General features: G+C 39.9%; 1 protein-coding gene across 1 annotated transcript in view; it reads right to left on the reverse strand.

Annotated features, from left to right (window-relative positions):
- The window catches only part of Nalcn (sodium leak channel, non-selective), a 297,987-nt gene that overhangs the window by 123,497 nt on the left and 147,262 nt on the right, over positions 1-27,228 (reverse strand). The window contains exon 14 of the mRNA XM_051161012.1: positions 3,111-3,248. Within this exon, the coding sequence (XP_051016969.1) occupies positions 3,111-3,248 (138 nt within the window). The remainder of the gene's footprint in view (positions 1-3,110; positions 3,249-27,228) is intronic.

Genomic DNA, 27,228 nt, shown 5'->3' on the forward strand with positions numbered 1-27,228 from the left:
TTTTGTTTTATTTTTCCCTACCTTGCGCATGCCTGCCCCTGAGAAGGCTGGGTCAGGAACTGTCTGGGTTGGTGGTACCGCTGATCAGCATGGACTAAAACACTAATTACTCATTAGAGTTTATACATTTCTGTCAACTTTCCCTTCCAAATTGAGTTGAGTTGCTTTTTGTAATACTTTACTAGAGGAAAAAAACAGTTTAACAGGATGCTCATTTTAACATAATTTCATGCCCACAGACAGATCTGTGAAAACAGAGCTTAGCTATAACCCTTTTCTCTATGGCAGAGGCCCTCTACGACTATGCACATGTTGGTAATGTTGCTCTAGAAACTATCTCTGGAAATTGTTAATGAGTTAGTAGCCAACACTAAGCTTCTGAATTGCACTGTTAAAGTTTTTCACATGAGATTGATGGGGAAAAACCAGGAAGCACAAGCTACCACGTGGGCAGTGATCACAGAGCAAGGGACCCGGTGTCTGGCCTTTAGCCTGGTCCTGGCACGGCAGGTCCTAAGTGTGTCCTTCCCACGTTGCGCCCTTTACATGTAACTGTAGAGATTCAGTAGAGTTGTGCTAAGTGAATGAGTAACCCTAACAACAACCTAGCACTGTCATTCTAAGGGTATTCAGATGATGAAAAATGATGGCTGATCGTGGTGTAAGCAAAGTCTTTGTACGATGTAGAAAGCAACTGGAATAGCTAAACTTTTGTTATTTTTGATAACAAAATTGATTACAATTGATAAATGTTACTTTTGTTTTAATAATAGTGGCAGAGTGTTCTCTTTCACTAAGCCAATATTTTCTTTTTTTAATATTTTATTAATTTATTCATATTACATCTCAATTGTTAGCCCGTCCTTGTGTCCTCCCATTCCTCCCTCCCTCCCATTTCGCCCTTACTCCCCTCCCCTATGACTGTGACTGAGGGGGACCTCCTCCCCCTGTATATGCTCATAGGGTATCAAGTCTCTTCTTGGTAGCCTGTTATCCTTCCTCTGAGTGCCACCAGGCCTCCCCACCCAGGGAACGTGGTCAAATATGAGGCACCAGAGTATATGTGAAAGTCAGACCCTACTCTCCACTCAACTGTGGAGAATGTCCTGTCCATTGGCTAGATCTGGGTAGGGGTTCAAAGTTTACTACACGTATTATCCTTGGCTGGTGCCATAGTTTGAGCAGGACCCCTGGGCCCAGATCTGCCCATCATAATGTTCTTCTTGTAGGTTTCTAGGACCCTCTGGATCCTTCTATTTCCCCATTCTCCCATGCTTCTCTCACCTAAAGTCCCAATAGGATGTCCTCCCCTCTGACACACTTTCCTGATAAGTGAAGACTTTCATGGGACATGTAGAAGTTTTAAATACTGTCATTCATTCTATAAGTGATCCCTGTAAATTTTTAGTTAAAAATTATTTTTCTAGGTAATGTACCAGGAGGGATACAGTTTCTCCCGGCTTTATGGTTCTGACTTACTCAAATCTATATCTGAGTGTGATAATGTGCAGTGAGGTTAGCAAAGTTATATTATCTTAGTAAGAAAATAATTAGACTGGTTATCACAAGACAACTAGATCAATTATTCACTTGCACGCTGATATTAAATTTATCCTGCACTTATGTTCAATGGTCTTCAAGGTACTCTAGTGCCAGAGTGAATTAAAAACACGATAGGTGCTTATTAAACAGTAAAATGCCTTAGTGAATAAGAGAGTGAATAAGTGATAAGTGAATTAAGTGACATGTATGTAAACATGCTAGGAGGGAGGGTGCAAAAGTCCTAGGAACAAGGCATGCATTCCAGCACAGACGTTCACCAGCTCTGGAAGCCAGACCCGGTCTCATGAATAAAGTCAACTCCATTTGAACAATAGCACAGGCATTTCTATATTGTTCTACCACTTGCATCCATGACTGCGCCACATAACTGAGCATCTTTGTTTTGGTGGGTATGCATTAGTTTCGAAAGCCTTTGTCTACAATAGAGGCTGCTTCTATGTCATCGTACATAACTTCTAAGGTACTTATTCAATTCACAAGTATTTGGAGTTGGAAGGACATTAAAGGTGGTAACTAGTTTGTTTTAGTTGAGTGGGTCTTTTCTTGAGGTCAACCTTCATTTTGATGCTCAAGACAATTTTCAACTTTATTCTCTAAGGGAGCAACAAGCATGGACAAGACTTCAGCTTTTAAGACCAGCCAGAGGTAAGAATATTCCGACCACCATTTACCCTTAAAGTAGTACTGGGAAAATTCCTAAGCTCTTCTGAGCCTCAATTTGTCCATTGACTACTTGATAAGTTTTCCTAATGCTTTTTACCACAGGACTAAAAGTAGCAGTGAATTTTATTTTATTCATTCCTGACAAAGGGTAACAGATAGGTTCCTGCCTTGTAACTGTTATCAAAATATTAGAGAGTAGTATTAAGTAGGAGCAAGTCCATGTTGTAGAAATGCAATTTATTCTTTAGTGTAGTAGAGGCTATATTTCATAGGTTCCCTTACTCTGTTTTTAACACAAAATGGCAGTTATTTATTTTCTGTGATTAAAGAGAACAATCTATACAAGTGATAGAGACCAGTCTTTCCTGGAATTTGCAGTCTGTTTTCTTGTGCTTTCAGAATAGGGTCAGCACTTCACCTCCTCCCCTGCACTTCACTGCACTGCACACAGTGTGGAAACACTGTGTTTCTAATTAACTGACTGTACCCCAAGGTCTTCAGCTGCCGTCATGGTCTAATTACAGCGGGGAAGGGGATGTAGTGAAATTGAAGAGAACATAGTTACACGCTGAAAAAATACAGCAGTGATGCAGCTCATCCAATGATCTCTGGATGTGACTATGTGGAGCGTTGTTAAACTGATGTCTGACTATGGGGCTTCCTTGCTTTGCTTTGTATTCCCCCACCCAAACACTCACACCTGAGAGAAGCACAGTTCTCAAGTAGTTATTTGATTTAAGCATTTAGAACGGAAGTGCTCTCACTCAATGGGATGGCTTTGCAGTTTTCTATTGTCTCTTACTTTTAAATCGGCAACCACGTCAAATATCTGGAGATGCTGATACCAGTAGGAGTTTCAAGAGTAAAAGAAGCTATAAACTCACCAGAGTTGCAAAGAGATGGTAGAGGATGAAATAGATGGCAACCACTGGTGCCCACATATGTCCCACGGCGTTCAGAGTCTGATCCATTACGTCCACCCATCCTTCCTGCGTGAGGATCTGGAACATGGACATAAATGCCTACACGAGAAAAGAAAAGGGAGGGTTACACACCCCACTGACCCACAGGTACACATTCCACTGACCCACAGGTTACACACCACACTGACCCACAGGTACACACCCCACTGACCCACAGGTACACACCCCACTGACCCACAGGTTACACACCGCACTGACCCACAGGTTATACACCCCACTGACCCACAGGTTACACACCACACTGACCCACAGGTTATACACCACACTGACCCACAGGTTACACACCCCACTGCCCCACAGGTTACACACCCCACTGCCCCACAGGTTATACACTACACTGACTCACAGGTTACACACCCCACTGGCTCACAAGTTAAACACCGCACTGGCCCACAGGTTATACACCCCACTGACCCACAGGTTACACACCACACTGACCCACAGGTTATACACCACACTGACCCACAGGTACACACCCCACTGACCCACAGGTACACACCCCACTGACCCACAGGTTACACACCACACTGACCCACAGGTACACACCCCACTGACCCACAGGTACACACCCCACTGACCCACAGGTTACACACCCCACTGACCCACAGGTTACACACCACACTGACCCACAGGTACACACCCCACTGACCCACAGGTACACACCCCACTGACCCACAGGTACACACCCCACTGACCCACAGGTACACACCCCACTGACCCACAGGTTATACACCACACTGACCCACAGGTACACACCACACTGACCCACAGGTACATACCCCACTGACCCACAGGTACACACCCCACTGACCCACAGGTACACACCACACTGACCCACAGGTACACACCCCACTGACCCACAGGTACACACCCCACTGACCCACAGGTACACACCCCACTGACCCACAGGTTACACACCCCTCTGGCCCACAGGTACACACCCCACTGACCCACAGGTTATACACCACACTGCCCCACAGGTTATACGCCACACTGACCCACAGGTTACACACCCCACTGACCCACAGATTATACACCACACTGACCCACAGGTTACACACCACACTGACCCACAGGTACACACCACACTGACCCACAGGTACATACCCCACTGACCCACAGGTACACACCCCACTGACCCACAGGTACACACCACACTGACCCACAGGTACATACCCCACTGACCCACAGGTACACACCCCACTGACCCACAGGTACACACCCCACTGACCCACAGGTTACACACCCCACTGGCCCACAGGTACACACCCCACTGACCCACAGGTTATACACCACACTGCCCCACAGGTTATACGCCACACTGACCCACAGGTTACACACCCCACTGACCCACAGGTACACACCCCACTGACCCACAGGTTACACACCCCACTGGCCCACAGGTACACACCCCACTGCCCCACAGGTTACACACCACACTGACCCACAGGTTATACACCCCACTGACCCACAGGTTACACACCACACTGACCCACAGGTTACACACCACACCGCCCAACAGGTTATACGCCACAATGACCCACAGGTTACACACCCCACTGACCCACAGGTTATACACCCCACTGACCCACAGGTTACACACCCCACTGCCCCACAGGTACACACCCCACTGACCCACAGGTTATACACCCCACTGACCCACAGGTTACACACCCCACTGACCCACAGGTACACACCCCACTGACTCACAGGTTATACACCCCATTGCCCCACAGGTTACACACCCCACTGCCCCACAGGTTACACACCACACTGCCCCACAGGTTATACGCCACACTGACCCACAGGTTACACACCCCACTGGCCCACAGGTTATATACCACACTGACCCACAGGTTACACACCCCACTGACCCACAGTGTAAGGTAGACCTGGATACAATTTAAGTTAGCCTCTGAGGGGCTGGAGAGATGACTCAGGGGTTAAGAGCACCAGCGGCTCCTGAGCAGGACCCAGATTCAGTTACCTACATCCACATAGCAGCTTATAACTGTCTAAAACTCCCAGCACAGAGCCTTTTTCCTTGCTCTCTTTTGGCCTCTGAGGGAACCGAATGCATGTAGCACACAGACAAAAACAAACCAAGATAACAACATCATGCACCCACCCCTCAAAAAAAATCCCTAAACTAAAAATGGAAAATAAAACACATTAGCCTATAGTGTTTGGTTGAAGACTATTGCTGATATTATTGATTCTCTTCTGATTAATCAAGGGGAAACAACTTGAGCATTGTGGGAAAGAGCCAAGAACAAAGGATTAAATGTTACATCAAACTCTTCATCTTTAGAAGCTAATTACTCAGTTAAAATTTGCTTTGTTGGGATAAATACTATTGATAAACAAAAATTCTCTATATTTGCTTACACATTAAAAAAATCTTCAGCAAGTTATTTTAACATTCCCAACAGATTGCTTATTTAGGTTTCCTGATGTCGCTAACAGAAATGCATTATTTTAAAAGTGGATTACAATGTCTAAAGCATATAAGAGAACAGCCTTAATTTTGTTTGCATAGTATCCAATAATAAAATGATTTCAGCTGCCATATTAGAAATATGTGATGCCTTAACAAACCTAAGTTTTTCTAAGAGATTCTGACAGGTTGAGGACTTGACAAAGGCACTTCTTTTTTCATGATACTTTTTAAAAATTTAAGGCACAGAGTCAAGATTGAAGAAGAAGCAAGACTGGACCACCTGGACATTCCGAGAGAGCCGGTCTTGCTGAAAGGAGTATCCTACTCAAGCATGCAGCTTTATTCAGTGTGGGAACACCTGTCTATATACGTACATGACTGCATATTCTGCATATATCGGTGTTCAGTAAATACTTCATAATAAGACTTTATGATAATGTCTGAAAACAGTTATAGTTGTCAACAGAAGAAACCATAAATAAGGTCTTAAAGTTCCAAAAACTGAAATTCAGGATAATAGACAGCTAGCCTGAGGTCAAGATACAAAAAAAGTTTCACAGATTTGTAAAAGACCTGAGAGATTAGTTCTCAGAACTTATGAAATTCAATAATTATTATTATATTTTCTTATTATTATTGAGTCATTGTTAAATCATGATAATCATGCTAATCATTAATAAACCATGGTCAGTCTTGGATAGTCATATTCTAGAATTAAAAGTTATTGTAAAGGGGAAAAAATATCTACAACTGACAGGATCCCAGGAATAAAGGGCCTCTATAGGTAATCTAATGTGGCTCTTTTTTTCTTAAAGAGCCAGGTTCAAAGCTGTTATCAGATCTGGTCAATTTCATTCTAGTTTGTTATTCTCGTAGAAGTTGTGGCCAGATATGTGTCTTCCACATTCAGGACAGTCTGGTATCTGCTGCTTTCAGACCTAACCACAGTTGGTGTCTTGAGAATATTTCCTTGAAGATAAGAACAAAATAGTTCTTTTCCAAAGTGTGACTTTCCACGCTCAGAAGACAGTAGGCACATTTGAATAGGACACAATTCTTAAATGAATTTTTAAAAACTACATTTACTCATTCATCGTGCTGATCTACAGGGTGCCTGTGCCATGGCGAGCACCTGGAGGTCACAGAGTAACATAGGGAGTCATCCTCTCCTTCTGCCATGTGGGGCCCAGGGCTTGAACTCAGGTCTTCAGGTTTGTCTGCCCATATTAAATGAATCTTGAAGTGGCTGACTGTTTTTCCACTTATCCTCTGTTCATTTGTGGAGCACTTCTATTGAGTTAGTCTTGCCTAAATTTCTTTACCTTACAAAGGGGTTTTTTTTTTTGTTGTTGTTGTTCAAGGAAATGTGAAGTGTGTTGCTCTTGATGCTTGACTTCCAGCATTGCCAATGGCCATGAAATGCTCTCCTTGTTGGGATGTACGAGGGGCCACTCTTAGCTTTAACTCACTCTAAAATACTGTATCACTTAACTTAATAAATGTGTCAGCCTCATCAGGGAGGAAAATTATTCCCCATGTTGTTTTTTATTCATTTTCTCTGTTGATTATTTATTACCTACAAGCAGCACATGTTCTGGAGACGATTCACATGAAAACATCAGATTTCTGTATTTTCCCCTCAAAGCTGCTGCCAGTGAGAAAACTTTTGTACATTCTAGAGCCAACAGCAAAAGGTGTAACAATGTCCGCAAGAGCAAATTATATTGGCTGTGACTTTCTCTCTCCCAAGGTAACAAAATAGTTTGTGATAAGGCCTAATAGATAGCATTCCTGGAATTTTGTGACCAAACTCTAGGTCTGCCTTTCAAGTGTCTTGGCAACAAATCAACCCGTATATTTACATATGCCACAATAACTTTTGCCAACATCCAGTTTTCATGTGTGCAACACACACCCAGGGACGTGGAGCTGTGGGATTGTGACCTCCCGCTGTGAGACAAAGAGCGAGGGCAAGACTCTGAGGTTATCTGCTTCTGTCTTGGAAAAGGAACTTGACTTCTGAACAGCTCATCTGGAAGTGAATATATTATACCTGAGAGCACAGCTTTTAGTTAAAGTGGGATTTGTGTATAAAATGTAGCTTAAAAGCTGAGGGAAGAGGTAGCATCACTAAATATTTCTACAATAGCCTGAAATTAATTTGTGTTTTGTGTGAAGGGTCATTTGGTTTTTGTGAGTTTGTACTCAGAAGTTCCAATTCAGTGATAGTTTGAGACTGGGAGTCAAACATTCTCACTGAAATTTTGATTTTAAGGCCCATGCACCTGGAGGAGACTATTTAGTTTACATATTCCAACAACGATCATTAGTGGCTGTTTGAAGTTGTTTCTATAAAGCAGTATTTGTTTCTCTTAGCTTATTGTTTAACCTGCCTATCACGCAAATGACAAAACTCTTTTGAAATACAAGGCTTCACAACCAAACTGGGTGGTTTAAGTCTGTTCTTTGCCCTCTGTGTTATTTTGTCTGGCTCCCAGCAAACATCCCATTGATGCCCGCGCTTTGTAGCTTTCCTCAGCTGCAGCTCTTTCCTTCTGATCTTCCTGCCCTACCGAATCCCCTGCTTCTTCTCCTGACTTCGCCTCCCCTGCCTGGCAGGAAGTCCAGCCCTATTCTCTCCCCTGCTCACCGATTGGCTGTTAGCTGCTTTATTGGCATACCAGGGGGACAATTGGGGATCAGAGTTTATAGACCATTTAGACAGGAAATCAGATTTTAAACTACACAATCACCTTATGCCTACAATGGCTCATGAAGGTTTGAGGCATTGAGACGAAGAAGAGTAAGGCATGGTGCCATCTCCTAAAACATTTATAAACAAAAGCAAAGAAAAGGAACATGATCAAGAAAGCATATGATGAAAACCTGATGTATAAAAGAAACATGACAGAGGACTAAGAAGGTAGCATGATGGGAGAGTACCTGCTTAACATGCATGGAAAATACGACCAAACTACCATACTTGATATCTTTTGAAAATATAACTTTAAAATTTCCATCTGCCACAATTTGGCATTCCTTTCTTTGTTCGCCACAACATTAGGTATATATCCACCCATGGCTTTGTGCAATAGTTTTACAGTTTATTATATTAAACATGTCAAATCTGAAACTGCTCTTGGACCAGTTTAAATCTTAAATTTATTATGAAGTGTGTAATGAGACAGGGATTACTTTTCATTCTTTCTTTACAATAGGCGATCAGTTGGTTCGGAACAGTGTAATTGAGTGAAGCCATCTCTTTTTTTCCTAATCTGAAATATCTTTTTCTCATACATTACTTACTCATAGAGTCATGGTTCCATTACTTTTCTATTATTTTCCATCATTCTATTTAATTTATAAATTGATTAGCAATTGCATATTTTAATAACTGTATGGTTATTAGTCCCTCTTCAAAACCCTTTATGATAAAAAAATTCATTTGTGTGTTTTCCCATAAAATATCCTGGTATTAATTCAGTGAGATCACATTATAATATTTAATAAAAAACTGAAAATGTTCTCAGATATTTTCAGCATTGGATGACCTATTTCTATGTATTAAACCTTCTCCATATGTATTGAAACTTCTATTTGCTCTATCAGATCAGAAGAGCCCCAACCCTTCCATGCAAGGTGAAGGCACTTTATTTCTCTACTTTTTCTGTCTTTTTCATTCATACATTACAGCCTTGAGTTTGATAATATTGTTTGTTTTGCCTTTTGTCTTTAGGTTTTGATAAGCTGATTAAAAAAATCAAGGTCGATGTTCAGAGTCAAACTAGGCTTCTTTCTTACTTTACATTGATTAATCAGAATCTCGCTCAACTTGTTCCCATCACTCGGCTGTCATTTTTAGGGTTCTTTTTATGCTGAGATTATTCATATGCTTCACTAGGAAAAGAAAGACATTCTTCTACCTAAGGTGGCTGCCAGACTCTCACACGATTTATCCGCTGCTTGGAATCAATCCGATTCCCACCCCGCTGAAGCTGTTCCTTTTAGAACCTCCAATTACCTGGAAGCCATCGGAATCCTATTCTCGCACTTCTTTGTTTCCTGGAGTTGTCTCGCTGCCTGTTCTAATTTGGGCTAATTGCTTTTGAGACACGTTGCATAGCTGGTAAGATTTGCATTCCAAGTTCTTTATTTTGGTCCCTTATTCTCCCCAATGTAACTAAAAAATGCTGCCAAAACCCCACCCATAAAGCTAGAGCCCTGCTTCTGTGTTTCACCTGGATTTCTTCTCTCTGCTTTGCTCTCGCAGTACAGGGAGGGGCTTTCAGGATGAAGAACATTTTCTGAAGCTACAAGGAATCATGTGGGAACATCAGACTGTAGAAACCTCTTCAGTCCAGGTGCATCTCAGAAAAATCTTCACTGCAGCCAGAACCAATCACTCCCTGATGTTTGCTTCTTCGAGTTATCTGACCTATCTTCAGTCTTCATCCCTTGGTCATAAGTCTAGTTTAGGACTTAGGTAACAGAGTCCTCTTGGCTTTGATTCTCTGTACTCAGGGGAAAGGTGACCTCTGGAGTGTCCCCAACCCCCAGTCCTAAGATACCTAGTCTCTTATTGAGTTTTTTTCTTTTTTCATACTTTTATGATGTGACATTTTTGCGTATTGTGATAGAAAATTAGCTTATTATGATAAAATATTCATTTTTGAGAATTATAATTTTTATCATTAATCTCTTACAACACACACACACACACACACACACACACACACACACACACTTCTACTGTAAGTGAATGACTTCTACAATTCACAGGTTCTGGGCTTTTTCCATGGTTCTACATAACCCTCATTTGGAGGGATTTGAGATTAGTATACATTTTAGGATTTTCTTTTCCAACCATTTTCTTCTTAATCTTTTCCAAAAGACAAGTCTATGGGATGAGAGGAGCCCGGACATCTTTCTTACTCTCTCTCAGTATCTTAATTACTATCCTTTCTCCATACTGACCATTACTTAAATAAAATGATATGAACTTGGAGACCTTCCTGTTTGTAATTTCTGGTGCTACTTTTTAAGTCAGTTATTAACTGGTTTGCTAATTTTCTGATGTTTTAGGCAGGCAGAACCTATGGTTCTTTTTCTTGTGTTGTTTTACCTCTTTACTCTATACACATAATCTAAATATCAAATTAAATAAGACTATACATGCCAGTCATTGTAAACTTTGGGTGCCACATGCTGCTCGGTGTGCCAGGAGCGAGAAGACTAGTCCAATTTGCATGTGAAGTGAACTGCAAAGGCAGAGCCAGCAGCTTTACCACTTCATGGAAAAACTAAATCAACCAAAAACCGTCTTAGATTAATTTAAAATGGAATTTACAGAGGAAAAGATCGCACTGTTATAAGAATGTGGAGGCAAGTGAAGATATATCTTCCATGCAGGTATGGGGGTGCAGGTATGGGGTGAAGGTATGGGGTGCAGGTATGGGGTGCAGGTATGGGGGTGCAGGTATGGGGGTGCAGGTATGGGAGGCAGGTATGGGGGGCAGGTATGAGGGTGCAGGTATGGGGGGCATGCAGGTATGGGGGGCAAGTAAGGGACTGCATGCAGGTATGGGGGGGCAAGTAAGGGAGTGCATGCAGGTATGTGGGGCAAGTAAGGGAGTGCATGCAGGTATGGGGGGCAAGTAAGGGAGTGCATGCAGGTATGGGGGTGCAGGTAAGGAGGTGCAGGTATGGGGGGGCAAGTAAGGGAGTGCATGCAGGTAAGGGGGGGCAAGTAAGGGAGTGCATGCAGGTATGGGGGGCAAGTATGGGGGTGCACAGGGAAGCAAGATTTCTGAATAAGCCGAGGTTGATCAAGAAAATGTGTTGGAAAAGAAAAACTGCCCATCACATAACAATCAAAACCCAAAACACACAGAACAAAGAAAAAATATTAAAAGCTGCAAGGGAAAAGGGCCAAATAGCATTTAATGGCAAACCTATCAGAATTACACCCGACTTCTCAGCAGAGACCATAAAAGCCAGAAGGGCCTGGACAGAGAACCTGCAAACCCTAAGAGACCACAGATGCCAGGCCAGACTACTTTACCCAGCAAAACTATCAATAACCATTGATGGAGAAAACAAAATATTCCACAACAAAAACAAATTCAAACAGTACCTATCCACAAATCCAGCTTTACAGAAGGTACTAGAAGGAAAACTCCATCCCAAAGGGTCAAGCTACAACCAAAACTACTCAGGAAATAGATAACTATCCCATGGCAAAAACACAACTACAGAAACGCTCGACTGGAAACAACATCAAAATTAAGACTCTTAACAGTCACTGGTCATTAATATCTCTCAACATCAATGGTCTCAATTTTCCAATAAAAAGACACAGACTAACTGAATGGGTACATAAACAAGATCCAACATTCTTCTGCATTCAAGAAACACATCTCACCCATAATGATAGGCAATACTTCAGGGTAAAAGGTTGGAAAAAAATATTCCAAGCAAATGGTCACAAGAAGCAAGCAGGCATAGCCATTTTAATATCGAACAAAATAGACTTTCAACCAAAATTAATCAAAAGGGATGAGAAAGAACACTTCATATTCATCAAAGGTAAAGTCAGCCAAGATGACATCACAATTCTGAACATCTATGCTCCCAATACAAGGGCACCCACATTTGTAAAAGATCTGCTAAAAAGGCTTAAACCACACATCGATCCCCACACAATAATAGTGGGAGACTTCAACACCCCACTCTCATTGAAGGATAAGTCATTGAAACAGAAACTAAGCCGAGAAATAACATCATTAACCAATGCCATGGGTCAAATGGATCTAACAGATATCTATAGAACCTTTCACCCAAACAAGAAAGAATATACCTTCTTCTCTGCACCCCATGGAACCTTATCCAAAATTGATCACATCGGAGGTCACAAAGCAAGCCTCAACAGATACAAGAGGATAGAAATAATACCTTGTATCCTATCAGATCACCATGGTCTTAGGCTGCAATTCAACAACAACAGAAATAACAAAAAGCCTACACGTACGTGGAAACTAAACAACTCTCTGCTAAATGACACTTGGGTCAGGGAAGAAATAAAGAAAGAAATCAAGGAGTTTCTGAAATTCAATGAAAATGAAGGAACAACATACCAAATTTGTGGGAAACATTGAAAGCAGTGCTAAGAGGAAAATTCATAGCACTAAGTGCCTTTAAAAAGAAATTGGAAACATCACACATAAGCATCTTAATGTCACAACTGGAAGCCCTAGAAAAAAAAAGAAGCAGAAACACCCAAAAGGAGTAGACGTCTGGAAATAATCAAACTCAGGGCTGAAATTAACAAATTAGAAACTAAGAAACCAGTCCAAAGAATCAACAAAACCAAGAACTGGTTCTTTGAGAAAAACAACAAGATAGACAGACCGTTAGTCAAACTAATTAAGAGGCAGAGAAATCTAACTAACTAACTAAAAGGTATTGAAATCAACAAAATCAGAAATGAAAAGGGAGACATAACAACAGACACTGAAGAAATACAAAGAATCATAAGATCCTACTTTGAAGGCATATATGCCACAAAATGTGAAATTCTAAGGGAAATGGATGATTTTCTTGATCAATTTCACTTGCCAAAGTTGAGTGAAGAACAGATAAACAAGCTAAATAGGCCCATTTCCCCTACAGAAATAGAAGCAATCATTGATAGTCTCCCAACCAAAAAAAGCCCAGGGCCAGATGGTTTCAGTGCAAAATTCTACCAGACCTTCAAGGGCGAGCTGATACCGCCCTTCAAGCTCTTCAAGCTACTCCAAAAGATAGAAATGGATGGAAAATTACCAAATTCATTCTATGAGGCCATAGTCTCATTGATACCTAAACCTCACAAAGACTCAACAAAAAAAGAGAATTTCAGATCAATTTCTCTTATGAACATAGATGCAAAAATACTAAATAAAATACTTGCAAAACGAATACAAGAACACATCAAAGATATCATTCATCATGACCAAGTAGGCTTCATTCCAGGCTTGCAGGGATGTTTTAATATACGGAAATCCATCAATGTAATCCACCATATAAACAAACTGAAGATAAAAAACCACATGATCATCTCTTTAGTTACAAAGAAAGCATTTGATAAAATCCAACACCCATTTATGTTTAAAGTTTTAGGGAGATCGGGGATACAAGGCACTTTCCTCAACATAATAAAGGCTATATACAGCAAGCCAATAGCCAAAATCCAAGTAAATGGTGAGATACTCAAGGAAATTCCTCTAAAATCAAGTACAAAGCAAGGCTGCCCACTCTCTCCATATCTCTTCAATATAGTACTCGAAGTTCTAGCCAGAGCAATAAGACAACAAAAGGAGATCAAGGGTATCCAAATGGGAAAGGAGGAATTCAAATTATCCCTATTTGCAGATGATGTGATAGTGTACATAAGTGACCCTCAAAATTCCACCAGAGAACTCCTACAGCTGATAAACACCTTCAGCAAATTGGCTGGATACAAAATTAACTCAAAAAATTCTGTAGCCTTCCTATACACAAATGATAAGCTTGCAGAGGAAGAAATTAGGAAAGCCACACTCTTCACATTAGGAATTACTCTAACTAAGCAAGTGAAGGACTTATTTGAAAAAAATTTCAAAACTCTGAAGAAAGAGATTGAAGATGACCTGAGAAGATGGAATGATCTTCCTTGCTCATGGATCGGGAGAATTAACATAGTGAAAATGGCCATCCTACCAAAAGCAATCTACAGATTCAATGCAATCCCTATCAAAATACCTACAAAATTTTTTAAAGACATTGAAAGTTCAATTCTGAACTTCATAGGGAAAACCAAAAATCCCAGAATAGCTAAAACAATCTTGTACAATAAAAGGTGCTCCGGAGGAATCTCCATACCTGATCTCAAACTGTACTATAAAGCAACAGTAATTAAAACAGCATGGTACTGGCACAGCAACAGGCTGGTTGATCAGTGGAATCAAATCGACGACTGAGATATGAATCCACACACATATGGTCACTTGATTTTTGACAAAGAAGCCAAATCCATTCAATGGAAAAAGGATAGCATCTTCAACAAATGGTGCTGGTCTAACTGGAGGTCTATGTGCAAAAAAATGCAACTGGACCCATATTTGTCACCTTGCACAAAACTCAAATCCAAGTGGATTAAAGACCTCAACATAAAACCAGAGACACTAAGTCACTTAGAAGAAAAAGTGGGGAAGAGCCTGGAACATATTGGCACAGGAGACAACTTCCTGAACAGAATACCAACAGCCCAGGCCTTAATGTCAACAATTAATAAATGGGACCTAATGAGGCTGAGAAGCTTCTATAAGGCACGAGACACTGTCAAGAGAACAAAGCGACAGCCTACAGAATGGGAAAAGATCTTCACCAACCCTACATCTGAAAAAGATCTAATATCCAAAATATATAAAGAACTCAAGAAATTAAACACCACCAAACCAAATAACCCAATTGAGAAATGGGGCTTGGAACTAAACAGAGAATTCTCAACAGAGGAATATCAAATGGCTGAGAAACACTTAAAGAAATGCTCAACCTCCTTAGTCATCAGGGAAATGCAAATCAAAACAACTCTGAGATTCCATCTTACACCCATCAGAATGGCTAAGATCAAAAATTAAAGTGACACCACATGCTGGCAAGGATGTGAGGAGAGAGGAACACTCCTTCATTGCTGGTGGGAATGCAAACTAGTACAGCCACTTTGGAAATCTATCTGGTGCTATCTCAGAAAAATGGGAATAGGGCTTCCTCAAGACCCAGCTATTTCACTCCTTGGAATATACCCAGAAGATGCTCCAGCACACAACAAGAAAATTTGCTCAACCATGTTCATAGCAGCCTTATTCATAATAGCCAGAACATGGAAACAGCCTAAGTGTCCATCAGTAGAAGAATGGATAAAGAAACTGTGGTACATATACACTATGGAATACTACTCAGCTATTAAAAACAAGGAATTCCTGAAATTTGTGGACAAATGGGTTGAACTAGAAATGATCATAATGAGTGAGTTAACCCAGAAGCAGAAAGAGTCAAATGGTATATACTCACTTATATCTGCATACTAGCCCAAGGGGCAGGTCCCACGAAAGCCTTCACTTACCAGGAAACTGGGACAGAGGGGAGGACATCCTATTGGGACTCTAGATGAGAGAAGCATGGGAGAATAGCAAAGTAGAAGGATCCAGAGGGTCCTAGAAACCTACAAGAAGAACATTATGATAGGCAGATTTGGGCCCAGGGGTCCCACTCAAACTAAGGCACCAGCCAAGGACAATACAGGCGGTAAACCCCTCCCCAGATCTAGCCAACGGTCAGAGCATTCTCCACAGTTGAGTGGAGAGTGGGATATGACTTTCTCATGTACTCTGGAGCCTCACATTTGACCATGTCCCCTGGAGGGGGAGACCTGGTGGCACTCAGAGGAAGGACAGCAGGTTACCAAGAAGAGACTTGATACCCTATGAGCATATACAGGGGGAGGTAATCCCTCTCAGGAACAGTCATAGGGGAGGGGAATAAGGAGAAAATGGGAGGGAGGGAAGAATGGGAGGATACAAAGGATGGGATAACCATTGATATGTAACAAGAATAAATTAATAAAATATATATATATATAAAATAAAATAAACAGAAACAGCAACAAAAAAAAAAAAAAAAGAAAGAAAGAAAGAAAATGTGTTGAACAAAGAAATAGCACTTAGCTAGATCTCGTCCAATGGAGAAAGAGATAAGCTTTATGATTTTCATCAGACATTTTATTCCTTGAACATATGGGAATAAACCATGGACAAGAACCAGAGAGCAGGGGGTAAGACCGATAAGAGGAGAAAATGAAGTAGTGGATTGCAAAAGGAATGGAAAAGGAGAAAACACACATAAAAGTAAAGAGTGAGGTTCAGGAGTCACTGACCAGGCTGGAGCACCATTGCACAGGCCGCCAAGTCCAGCCCAGGCCTTCCCTGGCACTCCGTTGCTCTCTAGTCCCTAGTCTACAATGCAGCAGAGACCTCATCTGAACTTGGCTCTGTTGTTTGCTTATTTGCACCCACAGCCTTGCTACTTTCTCCATTTTAATGTCCTCAAAGATCCCCTGCAACAGACTCCTCCAACCATGGCATTCTCGGTCAGCTCCACACCTCCGCTTGGAAACTGAGCAGACTCTCAAGCCTTTAATATCCGAAATCCTGTTCATGGCTGCCCCTCCCACATTCCTTTCTGTCTCAGAAAACAGCATCCATTCCTCACGTCACTCGGTCCATCGGCTGTTCGGAGAGGTTTCTTCTTTTTCACTGCCTCATATTCCAAATCTAATTTCATTGGCTATTTTCCAAAATATGCCATAGTTCTTGGTCACAGGATGCACTAATCCTCGGTACTTCCTGGCATTGCTATTACAGCTAATATTATTTGTTTTCCCAAGGGATCTTAAACTTTATTGATAAATTTTCTGTTTACTAGTAGAATACTTATATAAAAATAAGACCACCAGAGAGGGATGAAAGGGAAGTAACCCGGAATTTTAATTTCTCGTCCCTAACATTTGAACACTGAAGTGTTGGTGTTTGTGCGCATGTGTGTTTATCTGTGGTAGACGGGGCTGTAGCATTATTTTCTATATCAACCTCCACAGATCAGGTTCTAACCCGAAGTATTTTATTACATTCTTAGAGACAAAGCAAGTGTAGTATCTAATGTGAAATAAACAGCCTGAAACAAATCTACCTGGCAAAGCCGTTATCAACCTCTTTATAAGAAATAATGGATGATATTTAAACTTTGATGACCCAAATGCATATCTGTGTAATTTAGTATAGGTGGGTATCAACTTGAGCTAAATATAGACAAATATTTAAAGAAAGTAGTGTGGGCAAATAGCTTATATTGTGGGTAATTTGTACCAGGCAAAAGTCCCACCTTGTAAAGTACACAACTAGATATGGCTTCATTTTACAATATTTATTTCTATTACACAATCATTATCATATTCTAACCTAAGAACATTCTTATTAAAGTGAAAGGAAAATGAATATTTACTTCCTACTCTTCTTGACATCCTCGTTCAGGACCCATCACTTTTCTTCCTATTTATGGCGATTTGTTTATTTCGGACATTGTCTATGATGTAGTCACATGCCACAAGTGCAGCGTCCATCCTCAGTGGTACACATCAGCATCTCACTTTCTTTTACTGCCCAATAAAATCTCAGATAGACATTGCATTTTCTCTCTTTATCAATTTTGAATATTTGGGGTGCTTCCACGTTGGTGGTTATTATGTATAATGATGCTCCTATAAAATTTATGTGGACATGTATTTTTACAAATTACCTTTTACTGAATTGTTGATTACTTATATTGAGGTACATGTACGCATACATATATGTACTTTTTGCTCTTAAAATACACATTAAAATTTTTTAAATGTGGAAGCAAATATAACCCACATTACCCTTGTACAGCTGACAATTTTGCACTGATTTTCTTTATCCTTAGCCAGCTTCAAGAACTCTCTCTCTCTCTCTCTCTCTCTGAAAGATTTGCTTTCAAAATGAATTCCACTTGACATCTATAGTAAGGCAACCATTTACTGAGAGCGTCCCCGCTGTGCCTTACTACCAGACAGCCTTACAATAGACTTGCTTTGACTAGGTTCTCCGCGTGCCCACGTGACATCATCTCTTTTGGATATAATTGCCTTAATTATTCATCTACTCAGTTTCTTTGCTTCTTTCTTTTTCCCCAAATTGTGGTAATTTACAGAAAAGTTTATCTTCTGAGAAACCCAAAGAGCTCGTGAACCTTTAGTATTTTGCTAACATCTTGTTATTTTGTTATTTATGATCTTTTGTTTTAAACTTACTTGATTATCCCAAAATAACAATATTTAAAATGATGTTAATATTTAGAAAAGTTGGACTTATCTAATGCTGTGATTAATTTTCTAAAATTATGTTGCTTGGTAAAATCATAAGTGGAAAAAAAAAACCCCAAAGGACTGATGGAGAAAAGAGGCTAGGAAAACTCATTAAAATGACTTGTGCATATATGTTCATACATACTATGGATTTGAAATTTGAATTAAAACAGAAATATTAAATTTTTGGCTTAACTTCTTTGTTTCAAATTCCTTCTCTGGTTGTGGAGTTCCATAATCTGTTTATTTGTGCTCTCCTCCTCCAAATGCCATCTCTCTTGTTTTTCTTTTCCCCTTAAGCTCTCAGGAAAAAAAAAAATGTTAACTCTGTGGCAACTCTAACTCTGCTTTGCCATCCTTGAACATTCAGGGCACAGTGGGGTAGGTCATACCACAGGAAGGCAGGCTCTCATCGGCCTGACTCACAGAAGATGTCCTTCCAGGAAGGAACAGAGGAAAGGCTGCTGTCAAACACAGGGAGGACAGAGCATGGAAGTCTCATGCTCCAGGAGTCTGTAGAGAAAAAGGAAGCCACGCGTTGGCCTTGGCAGCCATGAGCAGCAGGGGAGATTCAGTTGCCAGTGCCTAGTGTGCTCAGGTAAAGCCCTCAGCACCTGGAGGCCAGCGTCACCAAAAACGCTATCATACTGTTATTCTGAGATGATTGCTTTGAGAAGAAAACGAGAGTACATATGTATATTTCATGAACATTAAGGCACAATCTAGGTAATGTTTTATATATTAACTTAGAAATCTGTCTTCATGATATTGCTACCCAGGGGGGAAACCTGTCTGTTGCGTTGGCTTAGATAGCACTATTCCTCTGTATTGTTATGATTTAAATTTTTTTTATGTTCATAAAATTTGGTTACACTTTTGTAAAGCTCAGAAATGATCTAGGAGAAACTATTTTGAGGAAATGCTACTTCTGGATATGTGGTTCTGAGAGCTTGACACTATGTGTGGTGTGTATTCTTTTATATTTTGTATATAAAACATTATATATTTTATTTCATCTAAGTTGTCTTTTAACTATGAGTGTCTACTATTTTGTGACCCATTAAGGTGATAATAACATTCATTTGGAAAACTTCATTTTGTACAATACACATTACAGTCTATTTTTTTTTTGGACTGGATCTTACCTACAAAAATTATAAAGTTTACAGTGAATGTTTCAGAGCTAACAGACACTACAAACTGTATTTTGGTGCAGTTGGATCCTCTGAGGATTTTATTTTATTGAATAAATAGTGTAAGTCACAGGTTTGGCAGGCAGACAGAAAGCAAGCTGCCGAGCAAAGCAGGTGCCTCACTCTGGGCCTTCTGTCATTACTTAGACTTGAGTTTGGAATCAGAAGGTTGTTAACAGGATTGTGTTGTATCTCAGAGCTATGAATTGCTTTCTTTGTGCACAAAATCTTTTGCAATTAGAGATTTGTTGAAATTGATTACTATTTATATGGACAGAAGTGAAATATTTAAATATTAACATCTTTTAAGACAATTACTCTGTATTAAATCCTACTGGCTTAGAAAACAAAGTTGGGGTAGGTGATTTCAATTAACCTTGCTACTGCATTTAATGTTGGCCAGAGGACTAAAGAGTTCTTTGCTCCCCACTCCCCAGTGAACCCACATTACAAGAACCTCAGTCTTATGACCTCACTCTCAGTCGACCCTGTATTTGATGCAGCCCTTCCTCTTTTCCTTCTTGGAAGGACATCTTTTGTTAGTCAGGCCAATGAGAGCCTGTCTTCCCGTGGTATGACCTACCCTGCTGTGCCCTGGGTGTTCAAGGACAGCAGTTGCTTTGCCTTTATAAATCCTCAAATATGCTTGTTGCCAAGCCTTCCATTTAAGTGAATAAAGGGCAGAACAGAGAGAAAAGCTGGTTATTATAGATGAGTAAGGAAAAGTTTTAATCTAGACCCATGTAACCAGTCTTAGATGTCAAAATGAGCTTGAACATAATTAGGAGCAAAACACACATCAGAGCGCCAGGCCTCGCCTAGCAGCAAATTGCTTCAAGTAGAGTTCACGCTTAAATATAATTTCAAGAGTAGGGGAAAAAGAAGGTCAGCTCGTCTCCAAAATGATAAATAATAAATAAATAGATCACATTAATTTTCCAGCTATGAAAAAGACATGTAGGTGTAGCTACAGGCCTCTCTTTCAGCCATGCATGGGGTGACTTTACATGACATTATGTACGAGGTCATGGGCTTGTATGGTTTTTCTAGGATTTTTTTTTTCCATCAGCATAGAGTAAATGATATGCATGAAAATAGACTCTGATCCAGGAATAGCATCCGTGGGGGGCTCTGCAGCTCCAGAGCAGTAACTGTCCATCATTAAAATAATCTTTGCAATTACTCTGTAAAGAAGTGTCTGTAGGTGTGACTGCTCCTGCTGCTGATGAGAGATGAAAAGTGTGGACGCCAGTGATTAACGCAGTCGACAGTGGTGCTGCTGTGCAGTTTGTTTCTGTATGTCCTTTTAGACATTTTAAGATCTAAAATTGCTGATCTCTTTCTATCATCTGTGTTATGGAAACAAATAATATTTATGCCTATTCTAAGCAATTCTCAAACACTTAAAAAAGTGTATGTGTGTGCATGTGTGTGCATGTGTGTGTGTGCACACACGTGTGTATATATATGTGTGTGTAGGGCAACCTGCAAACTTCTGGGGTGCAAGAATCAGTTCTCTTTTTCTACTTAATGGGACCCAGGAATCTGACTTAATTGTCAGGCAGGAAGCAAGTCCTTTGATCCATCCAGCACCATGCCAGCCATTAAACATATTAAAAGAAAACCAAATGCCACCTTTGTCTAGCACAGAAAATATATGTGGAATTTCCATGTCTCCACTAATTAATGATATGTAGTTATTTTCAGTATTTTTTGTCAACATAACCTCAATTCATTAATGGATTTTCTCAGAAAAGACACAACTTGTTCATTTTTATAGACATCTAAAATTGCAAAGCATTTCAATAAAAATATTTTAGAAACTTAAAACTTAAACGATAAACTCCCTGCACTGGAAACACTCACTTGGAGGAACAATATTAAGACAAAACGAATGAAATTCTCTTTTTTTACCTCAGATATCTTTCTGTTAGAGCATGGTATTTTTAGTTGAAAGGTGTACTTCCCACCGATTATGTTAAAATCATTTTGATATACAGCCATCTAGCTGACAGAACAAACAGCTGTGAAAATGAGACCTGGAGATTTATGCAAATGGAGCTCTGAATTAATTTTCTTCATGGAACAGACTGTCAAGCTTCTTGGAGTATTTATGCTCTATCTCTTAATTAGTAATTTTGCTAATGTCAGTCATATTACATTTTCATAATGTAAATGATGCATTTCATTGGCAAATATGTGCTGTGAGATTACAGATGAAAGCGGAGACTCTACATCCGAGGTGGTTAGATTGAGTAACACAGTGACTTGAGACACAGGTGTAGGCTTTATTGTTAAACAAACTGAGAATTTTATAAGACTTCTTTGAGTGAGAAACAGAGACTCCCTAAGAAAATTTATTATGTTCCTTTCTATGTTCAGGAATAAGATTTGCTTCAGTTTAGCTTCAAACAGAAAGTGGTTTTGATCAGGGGGATGCTGAGACAGCTCCATATTAAGTAAACTATTTTAGAGCTGAAATTTCCTTGTCACGGTGGTTCTGTCAACACGAGCAGAAACTTCTATTTGACCTGTTCACACTCTTCCTGTACAGCAAGAGTGTGGTTAATTTTGCAAAGTACTGCACGTGAGGTTTGATAAAGTCACTCAGCCCTGCATTACTTGTTCTTTGATCAGATGAAAGTGAAAAGTGACGATTCCCTATTTGTTTTTGCTATGTTTACAAAGAGATTTAAAGAAACACATATTGTCTGGCCTTTTATCTTAGACATACTTATAAAACTTCAAAAATCAAAACATGTAATATTGTTTTAATTTTTGCTTGTATTTTAATATTTTGAAAAACTACTTGCTTAAGATTAATATTTAATTGAAATGATCTTTGATCAGCTTGATATTTTTAAGTAAAAACCTAGAATTGAGAATATGTGTATGAGCACATTTCTGCGTGCACATATGCATCCTTATCTATAAAATTCACCTCTTCATTTGCTTGCAATTATGTTTTTCCTGGTAATAAGTAATTGTAAATTTCTATACACATTTATTTACATGCCAATCTCTTTTAACAATGAGGATGCACACGGACCCTTGCTGGCCACTCATTCTAACTAGTCATTGGACTTCAGAGTTAGACTTGCAGCTAACATTGATTGTAGGAAATATGACGATGTCAAAAGACCTAAATTTCTCATAGTTCAAGCAATAAATCTTTCACATTTTATAATGTAAATACTTTATGTTTATGTAGGCATATGTTTGTATCTGAGTTAAATACAGGGCCCTGGTATTTACATATCCTCTGAGGAGTCCCCAGAATCCCAAACATTACACACTGGCAGAAACTATCTGCACCTGGCAAAACCATGTGCCTGCTAGTGTGCAAGATAGATGATAGTCAGCTGCTGGGAAGCAGTCTCTTATTGCCCCTCTCCCCCCAGGGTTAAAATGAAAACAGAGTCCCATAACATTTCTGGTTTTTTAAAAAGAAAAACCAAAATAACAAAATTCTCACTACATTATACCATTTCTGATTTTACCACAATATTCTGTAAAAATGTACACAGATAACTATAAAGCCACTGCTCTGCAATGTAAACATTTCCATATAGATGGACATCAAGATTTTCTTCAATGTTTTAAGGTGGCTGATGGTATAAAAGCATTTGTGTGTGTGTGTATGTATTCACGTGTGTGGTATGTTCATGACTGTGCATGGGTGTGAGTGTGTGCGGGTGCACATGTGTGTACATGGTTACACAGAAGTGAATGTGCACATTTATGTACATGCATGTGGAAACTAGCAGCTTATATCAAGTGTAGTTCCTTCATTGCTTCTCCAATTTATTTTTCGAGTCAGGGCCTCTTACTGAGCCTGGAGCTCAGTGATTGGCTGAACTGGGTGGCCATCACGGCCCTGTCTGGGTTTTGTTAGTGCTATGGTTATTTTCATGTGACCTGGGGAACTGAGCTGAGGTTCTCATGCTTGAGAGAGAAGTACTTTATCTACTGCAGCACTTTCTTGACTCAACCAAATGATAGTCCACTCATCGTTTTTAAACTTATCTGTGTTATCTGTAGGCCCGGCTATCAATCAGTTAAGACACCAACACTTGTTACTTTTTAAAATAGCCTTAGTTAACCTGCGGCAGGGCAGATATCAATCTTCTAAACTACCTCCCATAGTGTGGCAGCCATGGGATCCCTGCCCCAATCCCATGCCATCTGTTTCTAATAATGTCTACCAAGCTACCTCCCATCCATAATCCCAAATACTTGCTAATGTTCTTCACCTGGGCTGGATTCTCCATCCACGGCACGGGCCATGTGCTTCTCCTCCAGCTAACCCATGGCGGCCTTCCTCTCTTCACTTCAGGTCTCTCTCCTTCTCCTGGTGGCGGCCCTTTTCTTCCCAGAATTCCTTCCTCTCTAAACCCCACCTACCTCCTGCCCTGCCCAGGTGGGATGGCTTTTTATTAAGCAAAAGGTGGGTCAGACAGCAAGCAGTAATTAGCATCAAAATACATCAAATTATCCCCCAACAATCAACCTTTGTATACATTTCTTGCTATTTTCTTATCCTATTAGCATAATTGTATATGATCAGGATTTCGTTATGACATTTTCACGGAAGAGTATAATACACGTGGAGCATATTCACCTTATCTGGCTATTTTGCTAATAATAAGCATCTACATACGTAATTACCACTTCAATTGCTAAAAATGCTTTTGTGTTTTGACATTTAATGAGTAATGTCTCCTAGAGGAGTCATGGGCAAGTGTGATATCAGGATCTATGGTCTCCTGGCAGCTGTGTGCATCACTATTCACTAAAAACAAAAATAGCAAACATGTCTCCTGCCCTTGGAATCTCCTTCCTGGCATAGGTAGTAAGTTAAAAGCCTGTTATCATAGTTTTGTAAAAGGTTGATATTTGACTTATTTTAAAATTCAAATTTATTTTTTTCTAAATTTATTATATTGTTTTAGACCTATACAACCCTTGGTCATCCATAATTAAATGCTATTTTTTTCCATTTCTGTATTTGCATAGTCTAAATATTTTTGTTCTAATTTACTAGGAAGACATCCTGGTGCACATTATGAGTGCTTCTCTTTCAGCTTCAACATAGGTTATTTAATAATCATTTATTTAACTTGTCTTTCAACCATTCATTGTGATACCACCTGTCATTTTTGTAGCTGTGGGGACTAAATCCAAGGCCTGGTCTATAGTAAGAAAACACTCCACTATTGAGCCACATACCAGCTCTCTTTTTACTTCTCCTTTCAGACAAGGTCTCACTAAGATGCTGAGGCTGTCCTTGAACTCTGCAGCCCATGAACAGTTTCAACTTGAGAGCCTTCTGACTCAGGCATGGTCGCAGCAGGTGCTCTCTCAGTCTCAGTCTCTGTCTCTGTCTCTGTCTCTGTCTCTGTCTCTCTGTCTCTCTTCTGACTGACTCAGGCATGGCTGGAATAAGTGCGCTCTCTCTCTGTCTCTGTCTGTCTCTGTCTCTGTCTGTCTGTCTGTCTCTCTCTCCCACCCTCCCTCCCTCTCTTATGCTTCTGTACATAAACATGCAGGCCCACGTGTACGAAAACCAGAGGAGAACACTGGGTGTTCTACTATTCTCTGCCTGGCCCCTTGAGGCAATACCTCTCAATGAACCTGGAGTTTGTTGCTTTTTAGCCAGGCTGCTGGCCAGTAGGGTTCTTGTCCCTGCCCAGCAGCATCTGAGTTGTCACAGGGCCATATGGCTATGTCCTGCATTTAAGTAAGTGCTATGTTCTCATGTCTGTGCACCAAGAGCTCTCACTCTCAGAGTCATCTCCTCAGGCCCCTGAGTCATATTCCTTATCTAATGTAGGTGAAAATGCTTCCTTGCTTGTAATCTCTCATTGGTGATGTCTCTTACTGCTCCTCTTTCTTAATTTTTTTTTTTTTTTTTATGAGAGCATCTTGCTGTGCAGCCCAGACTAGTCACCAGCAGCCTTCATTCTTATGCTTCAGCTTTTAGAACGACAGGGGTGCACTCACCACACCATATTTGCACTACTTTGGACAGGTTTTTTTTTTTTAAAGGATTATATTCTATGAATGTAGCTTAAGTGCAGATATGTGCCCAACCTTATATTTCTCCGTGAAGTTCTTATTTTTAGGCCTCACATACAGAATGTGTTTATACCCGGTAGCTGTTACTATCTAGAATAGGACCTCTGGAGAAATGTCTTTCTAGATTTCATGAAGACTGCTTTCACTTCTTGGTACTTTGTAGTCATTGTTGTGTATGTGTGGTCATATTGACCTTGGTGTATACTTGCTGGGGAATGTTCTGTCTGTGTCTGAGTTGCCTAGGACAAAGATGTTCTCATGGTGAGCTTTTCCAGAAGTTTTGGGTCTTGTTTAGATTTTCATCTAACTTTTAACTATTAATTTTATTATTTTTAATTGTGTGTAAGTTTGTGATATGTACATATGCCCCCAGATGCCCCAGATATTAAATCTTCCTGAAGGTGGATGTATACATGTTTGTATGCTGCCCACTGTGGGTGCTAAAAAGATAAACTTCGGTTCTTTGTAAGAGCAGTGTGCAGTCTTCACCCCTGAGCCACCTTTAAAGCCACTGAATTGTGGTTTAATTTTATCTTTACTAATTATTTTGAATCTGTTCAACCTTATTTGGTTCAGCTATAATCCTTTGTATTCTGGTTTGGATGATGAAAATATAATGAACATTTTCTTTACTGTAGAATTGTCAGAAACTATCAGACAAGCATATTTGTCTAGTACTATAGTTTACAAAATGTACCTTCTCCATTCTCCCCAAGATAGCATTCCCTATGATTCATTTTTATAATTCTCTTATCGATTTTTATTTTTCATTTTATTCAATTTGAAGTGACTTGACTTGATCAATTCCAAGAGATGAGGATTCTGCTATTTGTCTAATTTGTTAGCAAAGTGTTTTTTATGACATTTCATCTTAATATACACACTTTGTTGCCAAATTTCTAAAGTTTTCTTACAGAAACCATTTTCTTCTAAATACTAAAATGTACATTCCTTTTAGCATGATATAGGATTGGAGACTTTGCCAATTACCTTTTTTTAGTGATTCTGATTTATGGCATATAGAAACTAAAATAACAACAACAACAGCCAACCAACCACCAACAACAAAAAAATAAAAAATGAAACAAAACAAAACAAAAATGATCAAACAATAAAACCCCAGCAGTAACACCACAGGCCTGGGTCTGAACTGGCTGTGTTGTTTTGTGTGTCTAAGCTATGTTGTTTTTACCCCTTTTGTTTTGTGTTAAATGAGAATATAGGATGCATTCTGTGAGCTTCCATCTCCTTAGGGATCTCCTAGCCTCACATATAGATATTATCAGGGATACTTAGCAACACAGACATGTACATATATAACTTATCTCATTGTGTTTCCTGGAAATTGGGGTT

The sequence above is a fragment of the Acomys russatus genome, chromosome 18 (genome assembly GCF_903995435.1).
Source record: "Acomys russatus chromosome 18, mAcoRus1.1, whole genome shotgun sequence".
NCBI classification, from domain to species: Eukaryota; Metazoa; Chordata; class Mammalia; order Rodentia; family Muridae; genus Acomys; species Acomys russatus.